At 43.5% G+C, this 20,879-nt stretch overlaps 2 protein-coding genes and 1 long non-coding RNA gene across 8 annotated transcripts in view; 1 reads left to right on the top strand and 2 right to left on the bottom strand.

Moving 5' to 3' along the window:
* The window catches only part of TRAPPC10 (trafficking protein particle complex subunit 10), a 37,475-nt gene extending 36,661 nt beyond the window's left edge, over positions 1-814 (bottom strand). The window contains exon 1 of the mRNA XM_064406979.1: positions 609-814. Within this exon, the coding sequence (XP_064263049.1) occupies positions 609-687 (79 nt within the window). The 5' untranslated portion in view covers positions 688-814. The remainder of the gene's footprint in view (positions 1-608) is intronic.
* LOC135292985 (uncharacterized) lies at positions 323-19,553 on the top strand. Of its 2 annotated transcripts, XR_010355132.1 has the most exons (3): positions 323-610; positions 1,592-1,677; positions 14,813-19,553. It is a non-coding gene; the product is annotated as an uncharacterized LOC135292985 (long non-coding RNA). The 2 variants fall into 2 exon arrangements; XR_010355139.1 differs by lacking the exons at positions 323-610; positions 1,592-1,677 and adding an exon at positions 13,069-13,379.
* The window catches only part of AGPAT3 (1-acylglycerol-3-phosphate O-acyltransferase 3), an 85,068-nt gene continuing 81,791 nt past the window's right edge, over positions 17,603-20,879 (bottom strand). For all 5 annotated transcript variants that reach the window (XM_064407002.1, XM_064407000.1, XM_064406992.1 and 2 more), the window contains one exon: positions 17,603-20,639. In XM_064407002.1, coding sequence (XP_064263072.1) covers positions 20,551-20,639 — 89 coding nt within the window. In that variant the 3' untranslated portion in view covers positions 17,603-20,550. The remainder of the gene's footprint in view (positions 20,640-20,879) is intronic.

Here is a 20,879-nt window from a genome sequence, read left to right as displayed (position 1 = left end):
TTACAGAAATGCTTCCCTAAGGCCCAGCCTAGTCCACGTGCTTGTTTTAAGCAATCTTTGAGAGCACCCCTCTGCATCTGCAAGAGCAGGAGGGATGAGGAGAGATCACGTTTTACATCAGGACCACCTGCCTGTCTCTGACACCCGAAAGAACTCATTCACAGCTGGAAGCAGGACATCCTGTTTTGTTTAACTAAACCCTCTCAGGGATGGAAGCAAAGCGCTTAAAGATTAAAGTATAATGTCAGTGGGAAGGCATCAGTGGGATCGCCGCAGAGGATGCCTCCTCACAACTTCTCCTAGCACCAGCAAAGCCGCACAAAGCTCGCTGGCAGGAAGTTCGGGGTTCACGGTTTTACCCTCTTCCCCTAAACACCTCTGAGCACGACATTCGGCTTGGTGTTTAGTACAGAAACAACCCCAAGTTTGCCCAGTGCCCTCAGAAAGGGGGGGGAAGCAGCGAAGAGGCAAACCCCGCCATCCGATCCCTCCTGCAGGTGCCCTGTCCCCACCCGGAGCCCCCCAGAACCAGCCAGCGGCTCCTGCCTCCCCCGGGGCCCGCAGGGAGCACCGGCCGGAGCCCCAGCCCCGACAGCGGGGACACTCACAGGTCACGATGGGCTTGTTCTCCATGGTGTAGATCACGGGGGGCTTCTCCCTGCCCTCCTCCTCCTCGGCGGGGTCCATGAGCGGGCGGGGTCGTCAGCCCCGGCTCCCCCGCCCGCCCGGCGCCATGGAAACACCGCCGGGGGCTGGGACGGGCCGGGCCGGGCCGGGCCGGGCCGGGCCAGGCCGGGGGTGGTGCCGCCGCCGCTGCCGCCCCCCCCCCCCCCGCCTCCCCCCACCCCCTTCCCCGCGTCCCCGCAGCGCCGCTCCGGAGGGGAAGGCGGGCGGGAGAGGCTCATCCGCTTCCTGGATCACCGGGCAGGCATTACCGCTTCCGGGGAGCGCCGCCGCCGGGGAACCCGGAAAAGGGGGAATGCGGCGGGCAGGGAGGGGGAAGCGCGGCCCGGGGACGGGGCGGGGGGTGCCGGCGTGCGGCCCCGGCAGCCGCGGGGAGCCGGGGCGGGGCTGCCCCTGAGGGAGCGCCTGAGGGACAGAGCCCCCGGGCCGCCCTGGCCGGGGACAGCCGGCGGGAATCGCGGGATGGTCGGGGTTGGAGTGACCTCCGGAGAGCACCCGGTGACCTCCGGAGAGCACTCAGCCCATCGTCCTGCCCAGGCAAGGTCACCCAGAGCAGGTGACACAGGAACGTGTCCACATGGGTCTGGAATGTCTCCAGACAGGGAGACTCCACGCCCTCCCTGGGCAGCTGGTCCAGAGCTCTGCCAGGCTCAATGGAAATAAGTTCCTCCTTGTGCAGGGGTGAAACTTCTCGTGTTTTAGTTTATGCCCATTGCTCCTTGTGCTGCCGCTGGACAGCACTGAAGGGTCTGGCACCATCCTCTTGGCACACTCCTGGGAGATATTTATACGTATGGATGAGATCCCTTCTCAACCTTCTCCGGACTAAACAGGCCCTGCTCCCACAGGCTCTCCTCATAAAAGACATGCTCTTTATTAAAATGAATCTTATTAAAATTTGTTGCAGGACTTCTGTGAGGCTTTGTTGAACTTCATGGGCAGCTGCCTGATGTGTCATTCTTCCCATGGCTGTTCCTGGCTGGTTCAGTGGGAGTAAGTGCATCAGGGATCATGTTTTCCACTGACTTCAAATATATAAGTGAATATGGCCCTTGAAGTTTAATGGCTTATAATGTAGGGTTTTTAATGCATAGAGATAATAACACCCCATTACACTTCTGTTGGGTCTAATTAGTGATATTAGAGCCATAAAATTGGCCCTTGTTTTACTTTAGACTGAGATGCTATTCCTTTCTTTTAAATTAATCTGCCGTTCACTTGGGTCATCTACAGTTTCTTCAGAATAAAGAATCCTAAACTTAAAAGATTTGCACTTTCTCAAATAAAAGCGAATAAGATCTAGAAGAACATATTGAAAGTAGCCTACCATAAGGGGTAAAAAATGGAAAACACTGCACACGTGTAAAGCCAAATGTAACCTCAGGTAGGACTGTAAGTAATCTGTGAATTAATCATAATTCTTTATTTCACAGTGACATTGTGCTCAGGTGGTTTGGGTGTTCAAATATTTATAGAAGTCAATTTCTTTAGAATTTTCTTTCAGTAAAACCTTAACCCTATTTTCTGGACTTATAATGTTGATTCAAAAATAATGACAGCATCCTTGTAACATATTTAATCCCTTAATACTGCTGAATGCTCCCAGTTTTATCTCTGCCATTTTTTTTTATCTTTACCATTGTCCTGAACAGCACAGGTAGGGAAATAGGTAAACCCAAGTCAAATGTATTGATCCCCTTTTCTCAGAGGTTAGAGCTAAAGCCAATAGTTCATTGGGATTTACATTTTATTCTCTATAGAATTTGATAATTAAATTTCCTCTCTAGTTTTTATGTTGCAGTATAGCTGTTTCTATCAAAAACAAACCAAACAGCAAAAAGAAAAGCCCTGTCCTAGCCCTGCTTGCTGGTTTTGATAGCAAGTGAAGCAAATACATATCTATTTGTGGTTTATTCCTAAACCATCTTTCCCCTCCCAAAAAACAAGACAGGCTCATTAATACAGGCAAGAAGACTCAGGAAAACAACTTTTCATTATGTCTCAGGTGTGTAATTGCCAAAAATACTTGAAAGTCAGTTTGACAGGGAATGAAATATACTGGTCTCTGATGGGAGAGGTAGATCTTTTATAGCAGACTACACAGAGAAAAAAAATTTAAAAAATTAAGCATTTGGAAATTGGGACTTAGACAGTTTTCTGGTTCTACCTTGCATTTTGAAATGAATGGATGGAATTTTCCTTCTGGGGAAAAGAGGAAAAGGGACCACTTGAAGGGTAGCTAGAATTTTGCTTTTCCTTTTACCTTTACACCAGCTAAAATACTCCCTGCCTCTACTAGAAATCATTACATGTCTTAAGTGAATATTAGTTTTGTGTCCACAAAACATAATCATTACAGGCGCCAGGCCACTGTGGTGCTACAGTTCACTCCCATCTTTCAACCTCACATGCATGGCAAGATAAAATTTAATTCTTGCCTACCAATCAGTCTCTTTAGCCAAGCAAATTCTCTTCACCATTTCAGATTGCTGGGTATCAGGTGCCTAAAACTTTTCTGTTGCCACATTAGCAGGGCAGAATGATGGCTGCACTTTGAATGAAGAGTCAGTAGGAGAGGAGGAGCTGAATTTGAGGTAGTTCATGGCCAGGCAGAGCCTGTACAAGTGCTTCCATGTATCAGCATTATCATTTCTATTCCAGCCACAGGCTTAGTGCCCAAGTAGGTCACCTCTGGGATGCATCTTGACTTTGAGGCACAGTATAAAGGAGTAGATTAATTTAAGAGGCATTTGTATGACTGGATGGAAAGACTGCATGTATATTGCTAAACCAGGAGGAGTTTCCTGCTTTCCAAGTCTGTGCATCTCATTTTTCTGTGGATTTCAGGTCGGTGAACACTCTGGGGTTGGTGTTTGCAGGAACAGGCCTCTAGCAGGAAAAACAGCCTCAGAAAAATAGACTCTCTCCCAAAACAAGGCACATAAACTCGTTACATTTCCACAGCCAGACTCTGCACATCACTCTCACTTGGTTTAACTGCACTTCATTAATTGCTTCATTAGCAGGAGCTGGTGTCTCTTATTCCAACTTTCACTTTTTCTGTGCACTCTGATGGTGCAACCTTATCACTTCTCCCTCAGTTCACAGCTTCTCTCTGCAATACCATTTATAAGTTACCATACAGAATTTTCTTGTGTCAAAATTTTGCGCAGTTCTTCTGTGATGTTTCTTCTTATTGATGATTTAGAGATTTATACACCCCATAGCCACTGCCACCAGGCAGTCCCACCAGTACCTGGCTGGGTTTGGGTTAGGCTGGCTTCATGGGCAGTTTCTGTGGCTTTTGGGAACTCTCCCTCCTAGAGGAGGAATGAAGTCTGACTTGAAAGGTGGGAAGAAACTGGTTTCAGAGGTGCTGTTTGTTTATGTTCTGTGGTGGTTAATGTAAACCAAGGGTTAAATTTCTCACTGTCCTGTTCTGTGATATTTTATATGCACAAACCCACTGGCCCAGGTGTTAAGCAAACAGAGGAAATCAGCATATCCCACATTTTTTTCTGCTCCTGAATTTCCATTTCTTTCTTTTTTCCCTTGCTCCTCTTCTGTTACTGGTTTGTTTAAATAATGTCCTCTGCAAGGCAGAACAAGGAATTTCATTGTAAAATACTTGGCACTTGATCAAAATGAAACATAGCTGTACCCTTAAGAACCATATCACAGAGATTAATGAGCTCAGTAACTGCAAGAGAAGCTGCAGTGATTTTCTGAGGAACTGGATCCCGTGTCTCAGGTCTCCCAAAGAGCAAGAAGGTTAATTAAATCCTGGCTCTTTGTTATAACATTAAATCCTAAAATATGATGTCAGTCTTCAGGTCTCTACTGGGACAACTCTTGGTGAATTTCTTTCAAATATTTAAGCAGCAGGAAGATGAAAGGAAAGCACTTTAAGTGTATCCCTAATTGCCTTGTGTTTTGATGCAATGTCCTTTACAGGGGAAAATCCGCATTTGAAAATGTTCCTGCTGAGTTTGAAAATCATGACAACCATCCTATTTTGGGGAGGCAGGGAGAGAAAAGATAAACAGAAAGAATGGTGTTGATGAAAGGAGACGATCACCAGCAGGCAAGAGTTTGACAGGAGGAAAGTAAAATTCTTATGCCAAGTTTCAGTCAGGATGAAGACAAAACCAGCAGTGTCCACAGGACAATTTGATTGCTCTTCTCCAGTGTTACCTGACTGTCTGTAAGATAACCAGGGCCCAGGGATGTCATGGTAGATCCTAGGATCCCAGGATTTGCTAGTAATAGCAGTCATGAATTTCTTGTATCCTCTCATTATTATAAAATCCAAGTAAAGATTTGCCATGAACAATTTTATCTTTATATTCTCCATGTCTGACCACACTCTAACATTTCTGCTGGGTTGAGCATGGCCAGCAGCCACACAAACATTCACTCTCCCATCCCCAGCAGGACTGGGGAAGAAAAAAAGAAAAACAGAATGGGAAAGCACATGGTTTGAGATAAAAAAGTTTATTAGGTGAAGGAAAGAGACAGAAATGAAGCAAAGTAAATCACTGACCACCTCCCACACGCAGAGCAGCCATTCTCCAAGCAGGGGCCACCTTGGGAGCCAGAAGTTTCCCTTTCTCTGTCCCAGTTTTTACTGGTGACCTTGACCTTATGGCACTGTATTGTATGTAAGGAAAAGCCCTTTGGCCAGCTGGGGTCAGCTGGCCCAGCAAAGTCCCCTCACAATCTCTTGTCTATCCCAACCTACTTGCTGGAGGAGAAGAGTGTCCAGGTCTGCTTGTTTTTACAACAATCTCATCTAACAGATCATGTTGGTTTCCCTGCAATGACGTAGTGTAGGATTATGCCAGGGATATTAATGAAATAATACCCAGACTTTGACATATTGTCACCACTACTTAAAACAGCCTGTAGATGGACAGTCGTGGGTGGAATGGTAGGAGAGAGTTTATACATCTGCTTTTTTACCAAAGTTCTGTCTGATCTGAAAATGATTACAGATGAGAAACTTTATAGGGAAGATAAATATTTGAATGTTCAAGAGTAGTAAGGTTTGGAATGAAAAACGGAAGGAATTTCTAGAGAAAGTCTCTCTTTTCAGGTTGAGCATCAACTTTCACCTCTGGGGAAACTTCAAACAAATTTTTCCCGTGAGGTTAAAGGATAAATTGTTGTTTGTAGGGATTCCTTACATTTTCCTTTAAAACTTTTGGTAATTAATATTTAGGGAGAAATGGATATTGAAGTCCATGGGCTTCCACTGAGAGGACCATCACTCTATACAGTGTTTGGGATTAAAAATAAATCAACATAATAACTGTAACTAAGTTTTACAGAATTAGCGAGGGAAACTTTACCCCAAAGGAAGAATTATTCGAGGAGTCAGGAGAGAAGGAAATGCATAGTTTTATGTTTTCACTTTGACTTGTGGCAGCAGTCAGAAAACTGTCACCAAAAAGCACAGAATGTTTTTAACTGAGGAAATTCTGTTTTCAATTAACTAATTTTGTGAAATCATAGCCACCTGCAGAAACAGAAAAAAAATTTACGAGATTTTTATATTTGGGAAAATAATTTTATAAGATCGTAAATTCCTTTTTTTAAAAGGAGTACTTTAAAAGCCACCTTTTTGAATTAGTATGTCAACCACAAATCATTAGTGGTACATAATGATCAAAATGTTGGCTTTTTATTTCATATTGTTGGGAATGAATCATTGACAGAAATGTATTTTATAGCAACAAAACCAGTGTGGGGAACCTATTTCCACAGAAGCTCTATTCAAGATTTTTTTCATTCCATCCATAGATTTCTGCAGCAGTTGCCAATCACTAGAGTTAGGAAAACATGGGAATGCAGAGAAGGTGACAGTAACTGTGGAAGTGCTGCTGTGTGTCCCTGTTGTGAAACTTGTAAATGACCACAGACCAACCAGAGGGAAAAACCATTTCAAAATTGAAATGTGCAATCAAAGACCTTCAGGAAGGTCCAGGAAAAGTGAAGAGCCTTTAGAAGGGGAGAGAAAAAGAGAGCAATCATAGAAATGCTGAAAATATTTAAGAAATGAGCCTACAGAAATACTGGCCAGCAAGCCAGGGCAGAGCAGCTGGAGCAAGGAGGAGGAGATGCTGGCCTGCAAGGGAGAATCAGTACCTGGCTATTTGTCCAGCGTAAGCTTCACAACATTTTCAACATCACTCTGTGCCTTCTGGGACTCCAAGAAACCTCCTTTCCTGGCAGTTCCTTTCTTCCAGCACCCCTTGAGACAGACTTTCCTCCTCCTCCAAACAGTTTGCTTTGAATAGTTCCCTACAATCCTACTCATCCAGGGAGGATGCCACAAAAAGGCAGCGCGTTTGAGTTATCAGAGCAGCTCTACCTTGCAGACATGAGAAAGGCATTTGGACTCAGATCAAGTGCTGAGTGTGTTACAAGCACGCCAACCCACCTCAGTAAAGAGGAACACGTTCAAGGTGTGAATTTTTGAGTAGGAAAGTATAAACATCATTACCAAGATGTTAATGTTACGTGTTTAATGGTGTCAGCAACTGCTCTTGCTCCCCCTGTACCACATGAATCACATAAAAGAAAGAAGAGGGAAAAGCAGATGTGACAGCCCTTACTCCAAGCTAGTTCTGAAGACCAAAGGAATTCAATCTGCAGCTGGGCTACCACTGCCCTTGCCTCCTTTTCTTCTCCCCCAACATGTCATTTAGATCCATTTCCCAAGCCACTCAAACATGTTAATAACTAACTAGAAATAGTGCTGTGATCTTGGAGCCTTTCACAGCTCCCTGAAATCCAAACAACTTTTCAACCAGTATGAGCAGAAACAAGGTCAGGTGCCAGCAGGCAGAGAAGGCCCTCAAGCCCCAGGAGTTCCTGCAGCTCTGGACTATTTTCAGGATAGACCCGAGCTGCAAAACAGAAACATTTCATCTGCCAGCAGGGAGGCACAGGGCTAATTAGCAGGTCTTGAACAGCAAGATTCAAACTGAGAGCCTCCAGCACTCTCCCTGGTTTTTAGAGAAATGGATGCTATTTCTCTGTGTCACCTGCCTCTGCTGCCTGAGCACCCACCTTTTCCCTGCTCCAGCCCTGCTGAGCATGGAGCTGTAGAGCTGTCATGAGAACATCAGCTCAAACTGTGAAAATGGAAATCAGTTCTCACTCATGAGAGAGGTTTGTGTCAGGAGTTTCATTCACATTTATGCCATGAGTATGAGTGGCAGAGAGCCCAAGGCAGAGTTCCAGGACAGTCATACCAACATAATTCTGAACTCCCTCTTGAGACTGGAGACCTTAGAAGAAAAGGGTTGTTTGGAAAGTTACCCTATCCTGAAAGAAAGATAAACATTTGAACACTGGCTGTTCCTTGGAAAAGGGACACCACCATGGGATATTTCCATGCACAACTCAAGTGCAGGTGCTTTGGCACCACCACCAGCAAGGTGATTTCATCAGCAGACACAGGAAGCCTGTCCTGGCCTGCCATGAGGGCCTGCAGAGAGCAGGGTGTATTTAATCTGTGCACAGCCACAGAGCTCCCAGCTCACAAGGTAATTCACTGTTCTTTTATCAGCTGTGCTCTGCAGGCTGCACCTGGACTCTCTCAGCTGGGGTCTGACAACCCTTTCCTCCAGAATATATTCATTTTTATTAATTTTTACTTACTACATGATTAGAAACATAGATGTGTGGTCACTTTAAAAAACACATTACAGGAAGCATTATTAAAATACACCTTTACTAATTATGCTTTTGTACAAACATGGTAGTTCTGGGTTGTTACTTCATTTATCATCCTTCTTAGGAGTAGCTTCTGAAGAGTACTGAAGTTGGTAAGAATGAGACCATAAAATGTCTAATTCAATTTTCTAGACAATAAGGATCTATTCTAAGGATTGTCTAAAGATGATTGTTTAATCTCTGCCCATCACACCCCTGAGGAAGAGCTCACACATGTCCAAGGGATAATGTAAAACTGATGGGAATAAGGAAGGAGAGAATCTTAGAGTGAATTACACCATTATTTAAATACTCTTCTCTACATTCATCAAGGGAAAGCTCAATTCCAAATTAGAATGTAAAATTATTAGTTGTTAAATTAAAATGCATTATTAATTAGAAATTAAATTCCCTTGCAAGCTTATCTTAGGCAGGTCCTCCCTGGGTGGCAAAATTGAAGTACTACAAGAATAATGAAGTCTGAAGAAGAGGCCTAGAAAGCCATTCATAATAAGAACAGAAGGAAATATTCTGATGAGAATCCTCCCCTTCAGAATGCTTATTTTTATTTTGTGTCCTGCCATGACAGCAGGACCCTCTCAGAGGGTTAAATTGACAGGATATGTGTGATTTCATGGAGAAAGAGGAGAGATAAACAACCAGAGAACTCAGCATAGTGTAAGTTTTGAGATCACAAAGACATCCAGGCCACAGAGGATATTTCCACTGCAGACTTCTATTCCAGGCTTTGATCCTATTAGACCCTGGTGCTGTTAGGGATAAAGCTACTGAGACAGCTGTAAAACAAAATATATAATTGATGGGAGAGAAAGGACAATGAAATCTCTCATCAATTCTTGCTCTGACCCCCCAGTAATACAGCAGCAAATATTTTAAACAGATGATGCTGCTCAGATCCAGGTCCTGTAGCAGCACTGCAAACAAACCTTCACTATTTTTAACACCCTGTTAGTCCCTTTCAGCTGTGCCTGAAGACACAAAGGCACTGAGAGCCTCACCCTGAGCACCAAACTGAAGCTGAGTAAAACTAAGCTTGAACCCTCCTCAGTGAGCTGTTGAGAAATGAGGTTTTCTCTTGCAAGTGGAACAAGAAAATTATGATATTTCATTTTTACAAAGATGCTATATAGTTACCATGTTTTGTTCTGTATCTGGAGTGGGAGTGAGTACTGTTTTGTCACAGGTTGCACAACAAGTACAAGGCCAAATCTCCTTGTCTGGGGGAGACAGAAGGGAAAATCTGGGTGCACTGATTGTTTGGGTGACACTTCTGAACCTGTGCTGAAATCTCTGAGAAGCCCAAGGGAATTAAACGCTGACTCCCATCAGACTGAAAAGGAAGTCATGTGCCTAATCCTATTAGTGCCTGTAAAAATTCCCAGACCTAACATTAGCTCCAGAGGTTACTCCACTGAGATCCCTTTGAGAGTAAGCAAAACCCCCCCATATTGCTTCTGTGCAATTTGTTCTCCCTAACCACGTTATCGCTTCGGAGTTAACAGCAATAATTTATGTTCCATTATGTGCAGTACTTAATTTAGATAGGCCAGCTGCCTTCCTGCATGGCTGCCAGCAAAAGAGTGCACACTCTCAGGAAATAACAAATTTGCAGGTTTCCCTTGCCTGCCTTTCTGATCTTACTGGAGTTCTGGGCCGGGGTGCTGGGGGGATGTGGTTTCTTTGTTCCCATCCAGCAGGGGACTAACCCTGGTGTGAGCAAGTTTACCTCCCCAAAAATACAGAGTTCCAGTCTGCAGCACAGGGTTGTTCCTTGTCCACACCTCACAGCTGAAGAATATTTGAAAGCCTTTACATAAAAGCGTTTCTTAACAGTTTGAGGTCTTCTCCATCCTCAAATTAATCAGAAAAGAAATATGGGATTTGCCAGAAAAACTCTATTATTATGTTCAGTTAGAGAGTCTTGCTCTGAACCTACCTGCTGACAGAGAGGAAGCAGTGCATTGTTCTGGCAGATTATGCCATTATAATCCCAATAAATGCTTTGTACTGAAAACAAATTTTTAAATAACAGAAAAAAAATTTTAGAAATATTAATTTTGCTATAAGACTTTGTAAATAATGAGAATTACATGATTATGTGCTAGGTGGAACGTGAGAAGAAAGCAGGAAAACAGGAAAGAGTTTTGCCTGCCTATTCAGCATCAATTGTATTTTCCCTATACCTCAGTTTTGTGCAGTTGCTCAAAGTAAAGCCTTTCACAGCTGGGAGAAAGCCCAGCTGTGCCTAAAAGAAGTCAGCCTTGTTTGGTCAAACGTGACACTTGCAGCAGTGTGAGGAGAGGAGTAACCTCAGAGAGGATTTTCTCCCAGGGAGCCTCAGGGGATCAGCTCAGCTCTGAGGCAGAGTGGACCCTACTTTTGTCACCTACAAAGCAACTTTGCTGCACAAAGGGCGCAGTTCTCCTACCTTTGACAAGGAGCTCTGACCTGATAGGAAGCAAACAAGAATTAGCATCTTCCTGAAAATACTTGTGGAATTCATATTTCATTGCAGCAAGGGTGGGAGGAGATTTGTAAGTGTTCCTAAACTGATTAGTTTCTTTCTTCTACTGATCTTCCTTATAAATGGAGGAACCATTAGCACTTAACTACTTGTAACTTCATTGGAGAAGTGAAAAAAAAATAAAATAAAGAGATGTCACAACTAGGCCAGTGTTGAATTTGGCTTTTGCAAATGCTGCCCGACATCAGCAAGCTGGAAAACAAAGGCAGTTCATTTTCACACCACAAGTCACAGCAGAGTAAAAGAACCTGTCCTCAGAGTGAGCTCTCTGCATCCCATCAGTCACATGCCATGTCTGCACAGAGGTGGCACAGGGGCACCTGCTTTTGGCACTCTGCTTTCATCGGGAATCAATGTGCTTTGTCTTCCAAGTGGAGAGCAGAAATGCCTGTTCCAGCCCTGTCAGCTCAGGTGTCACAACTCCAGCTCCAGCCCCAGCAGCCTCATCACAGCAGTGCTGTCCCTTTGGAACAAGCCTTAATCACAGCAGGACGTGATGATGTTGGCAGTACAGGGGACCTCTATATGTGCACATATCTCATATAATGTGTTGATATCATATATGTTATTTTTGTAACCCCTAGCAGAGGAGAAGGCTCAGATGAGTGAGGGTGATGTGTGTGGGGGATCAGTAATGGAATCATAGAATTTTAAGAGGCTGGAATGGACATTAAAGATCATCTAGTTCTGATTATGAACCTCCCACTAGACCAGGTTGTTCAAGCCCTTTTCCAAACTTGCTTGGAACACTGCCAGGGATGGGGCATCCACAACCTTCCTGGACAACATGTACCAGGGCCTCCCCACCCTCACACAGTTAAGAATTTCTTCCTGTCTAACCTAAATTTCTCCTCCTTCCATTTGTACCTGTCACTTCTTGTCCTGTCACTGCAGTTCCTGACAAAGAGTCCTTCTGCAGCTTCCCTGTAGCCCCTTCAGACTCTGGAAGGTGCTCTGAGGTCTCCACACAACCTTCTTTTCTTCTGGCTGAACAGCCACAGCTTTCCCAGCCTGTCTCAAAGGCGAGGTACTCCAGTCCTCTTGTCAATGTTGTGTCCCTTCTCTGGACTTGTTCCAACAATTCCACATCCTTCTTACATTGGGGACACCAGACCTGGACACAGCACTGCAGGTGGGGTCTCACCAGAGCAGAGTAGGGGTGGAGAATCTCCTCCTTGGACCTGCTGCCCATGCTCCTTTCAATGGAGGCCAGGACAGGGTTGGTTTCTGGGCTGTGGGTGCTCACTGCCAGTTCATGTTGACTTTTTCCTCAGCTATCCACCCCCAGGTCTTTCTCTGCAGGGCTGCTCTCAATCCCTTCCCCACCCAAGCTGTAGGTGAGTCTGGGATTGCCCCAGCGCAGATCAGGACCTTGTACTTCACTTTGTTGCACTTTATGAAGTTCCCACCAGCCCCACCTCTCAGGCCTGCCAAGGTCCCTTGCTGTGGGGTGTGACACACCACAGCTGTGGCACTGCAAGCTGACTTCAGCTCTGCACAACGGGGACCAGGGGTGGCCTTTGGTTCAGATCAACAGCTGAGTGGATCAGCTGGTGGTCTAAATACTTCCCCAAGTATTCTCACACATGGAGAGGGGGAATTAAACATTATCCCCTCCATGTGTGAGATGGCTAAAGGAACCTGGGCAGAGAGCACTGCACTTTGACATATAATATAGGATGTGATGAAATCCAGGAGAGCATTTTGTTAACCCACACCACAGCTATTAACATTTATCTACCTACAAAATCCCGTTACACAAAGTTGTTTCACAAGAGGCACTCTGTCAAGCCTCTCAGGAATGGATTCCTGTTTTAGAAGCATGTAAAAAGTGCATCAGCCTGTTCCTCACCCCAAAAGCCCTCTGCCCAACATAGCAGCACTCAGGAGAGTGGCACATCTGAACTATGAACTTGCTCCCAGTGCAGCAGCTGATTGTATCTGGTGTTGAGAACACAGCATTGCTTTTATGGAATTCCAGGCTGTTTTCACAAATACATTAATGCAGTGTTTGAAGAAAAGGAGTGGAATTAGTGAGATGAAAGTACATACAGAAAAATGCCACCACCACAAGGAGCCTCCAACAGTGTATGCAACTTAAAGAGAGGGTATGTGAGAAGCTCCCACAGCCTGAAGGTCACTGTGATGTGGACTGCTTAGCACAGAAACAAACCACCTAACAACATTCCCTGTGCCTTCTTCCATGGAGCAAACATGTTTTTCCATTTCCACGGCTCCCTTACACAGTGCTGGCTGTCAAACCTTGCAGTGCCACACTGCCCCACTGACCTGCCCTTGCCCATAAACCCCACTGCTGGCTGCTTCTTACAGGTGTAGTTGTGATGTCTGACATCAGTTGGTTCCAGATCAAAATTACATCCTCAAAAAATGAATTACGGATCCAAGGAGATCCAATAGAGGCACTGAGGTAAGAAAAGCTGTATTCATGAGAACTCAAAAGGAAGACAAAAAAGTTTCTGCTTGCATACTCTTAGAATGGAAGCCCATCCTCTCCACAAAAAATAGGTCCTCCCACACAGTGACACATGACACCACTCATCTGTCATTTTAAGGCAGCTCAGCCCAACCTAGACAGTTCAAAGGGGAACAGATCAGGGAAGAGAAAACCTACAGGAGAAACCAAGAACCCAGTGCTTGCAGAGTAGCAAAAAGATGACCCAAGAATGTGATGTTGTGACACAAAGAGCTGATGGCCCAGGGGTCAGAGCATGGTACAATGTATGATGTTGGTGTACACAGGAGGAAGTGCTTTATCTTCTAGTGAAAAATAAAAACTTTGAAGATGTCAGATTTGAAAAACTGGTTTAATCTACAGCATCTCTGCGTACAGCCATCCTACCCTGCTGCAGTCTCACCTTCTTCAGTTACACAGCTTTGGGATTACTTTGGAGGATTCTTCAGGAAAGGAAGATAACTCCCTCCCTGTTTTGATCTTTTAGAGGAGCCATTCAAAACTCCATATATTGCTGCTATAAGTGAACCATCACTATTGTTCAGTAGTGAACCACCCCTCTCCAGTTCTCAAGGACTAGCTTTGTGCAGGGAATGCCCACAGGGTTAATCTTGTTCTTGCCTCCCATCCCTACAAAACAATCAATCCAGGTAATTGCTGCAGACATGTGGCCCTCACATGGGTCAGTTTGCATGACTGAGACCAAAAAGAATAAATGGAAATGAAACCAACCAAAGAAAAAGAAGATAGCCCTTAGTGCATGTTTAGTTACAAAACCCATAGTAAGTAGGAAAAGGATGCAGATCTCCCAGTTACATTATTGGCTTCTCAATAAACACTTGAAAAAAAGCCAGATGCTGGGCAGTCACCATTTCATTCAAGCACAAGTAAACCCCCTCTATTCCATCATGGTATGTACAAAATCACATACAGTTAAATAAACAACTGAAAGCGTGAATGAAATTCTAATATACAGCACTTTCACACAGCCAAAGCTATTTTATTTTACAAGACGAGGCTTTTGCGTTCATCTTTTTTTTTCTGAAAGCCCAGTAAAAACAGCGTAAACTACTTAAGCAAAATTTAAGAGACAACTTACAAAGTAAAATTTGCATAGCACTGTAAATCAGCGTCTTTGTTTGGGCACAGTTCTCCGTAAAAACTACAGTAGGTGACAGGGTTGGGTTTTCTTAATAGCTTCTTGTTTTTCACCAGATTCAGACACACTTCTTCCGAACATCATAAAATCAAGTGTAGGAAACAACTGTAAAAATGTACAAAAATATATACACATGCACAGTAAATGCATACCCTGTATACAGTTTTATTACTCGTTAGATTTGGCTAATAATGATAATCTGGTGACTTACGCTTCCCTCCAATGACAGGTTTGCAACACATCAATCAGCTCAAGGAGGGTGATTTTCCTCGGAGAGGAGGTTTTGATTAAAGCTACAGTACTTGCTGGTGATCTGAGGAGTGAGCGAGGCACCGGCCTCGGGCGTTCAGGCGAATTTCAGCATTCAGATGTCACAAGGGACAGCTCAGACACAGCTGAAGCAGAGGGACACGAAGGGACACAGCTTGGCTCTCTGCACTGATGCACATGCACAGAATAAAGGAGGTACACAGAACCCACTCATGCCTTGGGGTGTAAAATTGAATTCCTGATTAGGCTCTGCTACCTACTCTTCCTTCCTTCGCCAATTTTAGTAATTTGTAACTCAGTGTGTTTTCCTTAAGAATGCACACTGGCCAAAGTGAAAAAAAGTTGTGTAAGACTGAAAATTGGTAGTGGTAGCCCCCACACTAAGGAATACTTCTAATTTAAATTTTAAAAGTACTATTCTGGTTGCTGCTGAAGTGTCTAATTTTAAAATTCACTTTTCTCCTGAAAAGATAAAATGCTGCTTCTGCTAGTGGTTTACAGAAATAGACTATCTGCACTCAAGTGCTCTCAACAGTGAAAGTGCACAAATAATCTTTCTTTACAGTTTCAAAAACTGAACTGGTGGCTGGTAATTACAGGTATAACATTTTAAGAAACACAGGCAGCTTTCTAAAAGCCTAGAGGCCAAGGATCAGAGAAACACATTTGTCTTAGATGCCAATCCCATGTCTTCCCAATTCTGAAATATGAAATATTTTCATTACTTTTTCTGGTGGCTAACACACATGGCACAGACCCTGTAATGCTGACTTCCAGAATGTTCTCACTCCAAACCACAGCAGGTAAACAACACACACCCAACAGCCTGCAAGCATCTTGCTGCAGAGACAATCAGATAAACCAGCCTTGAAGATAAACATGGCAGAATGAGAGTCCCCATCTGAAACAAGCCCTTAGGAGGAATTCTGACCCAAATCACATGAACATGGCAAGGGTTACTTTATAAGTTGTTACATGGAGCTCTCTGATCCACATTAGTAAGAGCTTGCCTTCCACACAGTTGTCTCTGCATTGCAAAGCTCCTGGTGATCACTCCGTTTTCTCAGAGCAAGAATTTGGCCGGACCTGTCAGGGTTCCTGCTCCTCCCAGCAATGCACCTTGCCATGTTCCTGCTCCCTCACAGCTCCCAGCAGGGCTGTCACCTGCTTCAAATCCCAGCTTCACTCAGCACCAGCAGCCCTGGAGCACCGCCTGTTATGGTGAGAAGGTTCAGGAATAAGAGAACAAGCAGCTGTGACACGCTGGGTGGGAGTACAGATTCAGCATTCCCATCACAGGGATGAGCTTCTTTGTGCAGGCACACAGCAGAACTTGTCTGTGAGGAATCAGAACCTTCACACCAGGGGACAGAAACACATGGCATCCAGGAGATGCTGTGAGCTATCCTGCTGCATCCCATCTTCAAAGGAGATCAAGGAATGGATTCTTCACTTTGATCTGTGTTGGCCTCCAGCATCTGCATGAAACACTTGGGCGAAGTCTGCCCAAGCCTGGCTTTAGACTTCTCAGCAAATACTTCTCCAAGGTGCCACAATACATCAGATTGTGTCTTCAATCTGAAACACTCTGTGTAGCATCAAGTCAGCATTATTAAAAGCCTCCAACCCCACATTTCTTCAAAAGGTAAATGAAGCAGAACCAGGTTTTGGTGTAGTCCCAAGACAGAAACAGTACTTTCAGCAAATATCCGATGGACAGTGACTCCCTTGCTTTCTCATTATTCCAACTCTTAATAAAAACCTTGTCCCAACTCCCTTTCACCAGAGGGACTGGTTGCCAGGTAGGGAGGGACTGTATGAGGGAGGCCTCTTCTCTTCCCTGCTAAGTTATGTTTTGAAGCAGCAAAGTTGCATCATCATTTAACACAAACACCATCCTGTCACTTCAGACCTAGAGCTGTCAACCAGCGCCAAAATTCAGGAAGAGAAAACCCCAGCCATGTGAGACAGCTGCTGTAGGACTGGTTGAGCTGGAGAGCTCCGAGTTCCTGCTAAGAGGTTGTAACCAAACCATCTGCAGAAGATACAGGTGAGCAGATATACAGACATCAGTGATGGAGACAAGAGGTACCACGTGGAAGTGAGCAGTCACACTCACTTTTCCTGTGAATACCAGGCAATTAGGACACAGGCAGCAGTCAGATTCATTGGTCAGCAATTAAGTGTAGAGCCCTTCGAGATAAGTTAAAGCAGAACAAAGGAACATTGCCCATGCTCTTTGTGCCAGAGACAGATATTTTGCTCAAGGAGTGATGCAAAGTCAATTGCAGGAGCACATTCAGCCCAAAATGAGCAAGAGAGAACTGTAATCCTACTGAGCCAAGGCCTCTGGATACAACATCCTTCTTCAGCATCAGCTCTTTGTGCCTTCCTAACTCAGAGATGCCACGTGGCCAGCAGTCCCCAAGCTCTCTCCCAGCTTCTCAGATGTAGGTCAACGTGGATGCTCCTCTGGAACTGCAAATCCCACTTGGAGAGCAGCATCATTGCTGTTGGTGACAGTGACAAGTGCTGCCAAGGCCAAGAGCACACATCTATCATCTGTCCATTCCTCTTCGGAGTCCGTGCTGAACTCCATGGCAGTCAGCTTGCAAGTCCATACTGGAAAACTCTATTTACTCCAAACAAATAAGCAATAAATGAAAATTCTGAAAGGTGGAGAGAAAAAACACTCCCATAGCTGTAAGTTTATTAAACCTAGCATGGTTGAAAAGCAAAAGACGAAAAACATGATATATTTTTGTTTATTATTGCTCTTAAAGGGCTTGGTAGTCAAATATACAAGCTATGCTCTATTAAACCAGAAGAAAATAAGATATAAAATCTATGCTCACTTTTCCAATCCAATCCACCTGCTAATCTTCATTAGTGACATTAACTTCAGCTACTTCCAGTCATTTTAATTTATACATAATCTGTGTACGTGTGCGCGCGCAAGTATAAAAACCCCTATTTGAGAGATAAAATTCAAAATCAAGAGATTCGTGTTGGTTTTGTACTGTATTGTGCACTGCTGTAGGTTTCAGTTTTTCAAGTGGTTACTGATATGTCTGTTTAGAAGAGCATAATTTAAGTATCTGATGATGTATTTATTATATTTCCAAAAAGAAAGCATGACCAATAAGTTATGATAAGAAAATATGAAATGTTGATTATTCTCCCCTTGATGTACATGCACTAATCCCATGATCCTGAATAGGGAGTTACATGCACTAAGAGGAGAAAAGGATCCTGTAAAGAGAAAGGAATTAATAGCCTTTCTCCTCTAAGCAGCTCCCCTCTTCTCAGCATTAAGAAGGGATTTATTTTGTGAAATTCTCATCATGCCCATTAATATACTGCTCAAAATGTAAGTATAAAACATAGTCAATGGTCAGCCTGCTTAGCAAGCCTCTTCTGCTAAGCCAGTACAATTTATATATACTCAATATCATCTTCAGGAAGCAAGTATACAGCATTTGTAACATTTTTCTAGGAAACAAGAACTATACCCATTACTGAATTACTTAAGAAAAAAAAAAAAGAAAAAAAAAAAAGAACCCCCCACTGTTCTCAGTCCTCTGGTTAAAAACAGGGAAAAGACAGAGTGAACTTTATCAGCATTTGGATGTCTGACTGTATTTGAAGACAAATTACAAAAACATCCAGTAAACAGAGCTATAGCTAGGCTCTGCTCTCCTCAGTTCCCAAAGCATATTTCAAATTCCACTACCATTTGCAACAGATTTGCAGCCCCTCTCTTAGGGAAGATTTATTGAGGGGACAAAGATGACACACTAACGTTGGGGGTCTGGGTACAAGGAGTCTAACAGGAGACAGACAGAACTCAGGTCAGCCTTCAAATGCTCTTGTTGAAAAGACCACAAATAAAAATCAAGTGCATGACAGAACAAGTGATTAATGACCCCAAGTAAAATATTTTTCTAAGTTACAAAATTGCTCTTCCAGTGTTTGAAAACAGAAAAACCTGTGGGAGAAGAGGTTACATTCCAACAGTTAAGAGCAAATTCAGAAAGAAGGTAAATTATTACTCTCTTATCTTGGTTACTGGAGCAAAGATGAAAACAACAACCAGTGCTTTGATAAAATCTGCTCTTTACAAAAGTGAGATAAATATTCTAGTGGCAGCTGGGTTAAAGATACAGACCCTGAGGGTTAGCTTCTGCCCTCAGCCGTAATCTGCAACTCATTTCACCCACTTCTGTGAGCAGCCAAATGCAGATTGTGACCTTCAGACTTGAACATATAGGTATAGTTACCACCTGATTGCAAATAATTCTCCAGGTATGCATACAGCAGCAACCTACAGAAACCTCCAAATGTGCGTTTGTAAAAAAAGGAAAGGAAGGAAAAAAGGGAGACAGGTACAGACATGATTCTGAGCTCTAATTTTCAGTGAAAAAGATCAGAATGTCAACAAGCAAAACTAAAGATGCTTAAAATCCCTGAAGAGACCTTATACTCTTTCTAATGCTTTAACAGCACAGCTCACCTTGCAAAAAACTTCACATGAACATCTAAAGCATGATCAAGTCAAAAGAGCAGCACACCCTATCCTGACACACACAGGGTAAAGTCCTGGCCCCATCTGAATCCATGCTGAAACTCTCATTAGAAGTTCAAGAGATACCAGCATTCAAAATTTGACTGCTACAGACCTCTCCTTTTCACATTTTTTTTACAAAAGAAGACATTTTGAAAACTATTGTGCTGATTTCTAGTGCTGCCTCCCAGTTTACTGAGAGAGGTTGGCTGAACTGGACTTTGGTAATGAGAGATGCAAACAGAAATTAAAGGAGAATTGAAGAAATTTCCTTCTTTGCACAACTCTAAATCCCACGGCCAACCACTAATTCAAAAAAAACCAAACAAGCCCATACAGATTCAAAACTATGGAACATGTTTGATGTGAAACAGGGCAAACAGTACTCAAGACTGAAGTAATATTTAGAAATTAAACAGCCTTGAGTAGTTAGCAGGAGATAGGATGAGGGTGTTATCCTATTGGAGCTGTTCTATGGGATGTGCTGATGGACAACACGCTGCTTCCAAACTCCACTATCCATTCTCCTGCATTACAGAAGTCTCTAAGATGTTGCCTGAAAATAAAAAGTGTCAGTGTAGCATACGAACAGGATTTCATCTGTAGCCATGACAACACAGCCAAAAAGACTCTAACCCAATGAACACCTGTCAATTCATTTAAGGAGGGTGTTTTTTTCCTGGCTCATTAGTAAGAGAAGTTGGAAATCAATAAATGTTACATTGGCTTTAGCAAGAGGAAACATTCAATGGCTCCTGTTGTAAAAGTGAGTGTAGTGCTCTTGACAGAAACCAGTTTTCAGTCATCTGAAGGTACACGTGGCCATGGCCAATGCCCTCTTTTCTCCCCCACCCCAAGTCCCCCAACAAAGCAAGAAAAATTAGTTTCTTCTTCCACCCCACCCCAGATTTTCTCCCACAGCTTGACTACAGTAATCCTTGAACAGGCAGAAGGTTGGTGCATTCTCTTCAGCCGATGCCTCCAACTTCTTCATTCTTGGCTCAAGTTTTATTCATTAATATTAGTCATCAGTTATTAAGAAAAAGATAGTTTCTAAGTGTTTGTTGTTGTTTTATAACTGAAGTTAATCGGATACCATAGTCTGGTTATATGTGCTGAACTGCAGCTGTCAGTTATTCCTTTTTCTTGAATTCCTGGTTGCCATAGCTGGAGCCTTTTTCTATTTCAGTTACTCCTATCAGTCTACGAACTCCAAAGGAAGCTTTAAAATATAACAAGAGAAATGAGAGGCACATTAAAACCAGTCCCAGCATCCAGGAAATTGCATGTAAACTCACAAGCAGAACCCAATCCCCAAGTCAGCAGTGACCAACAGTGTGCTGTATGAGGCTGCACAGGGGTCACAGGTCAAATGGCACTCAAAGAGAGGGACAATCCAGATTTAAAAATATAATTATTGCTTCTTTTGGTTAAAAGGACATGTAGCATGAACACTGAAGCA

Source organism: Passer domesticus, chromosome 2 (assembly GCF_036417665.1).
Source record: "Passer domesticus isolate bPasDom1 chromosome 2, bPasDom1.hap1, whole genome shotgun sequence".
Lineage (NCBI taxonomy): Eukaryota > Metazoa > Chordata > Aves > Passeriformes > Passeridae > Passer > Passer domesticus.
Note: the sequence above shows the minus strand (reverse complement) of the source record. Positions and strands in the feature narration are given on the sequence as shown.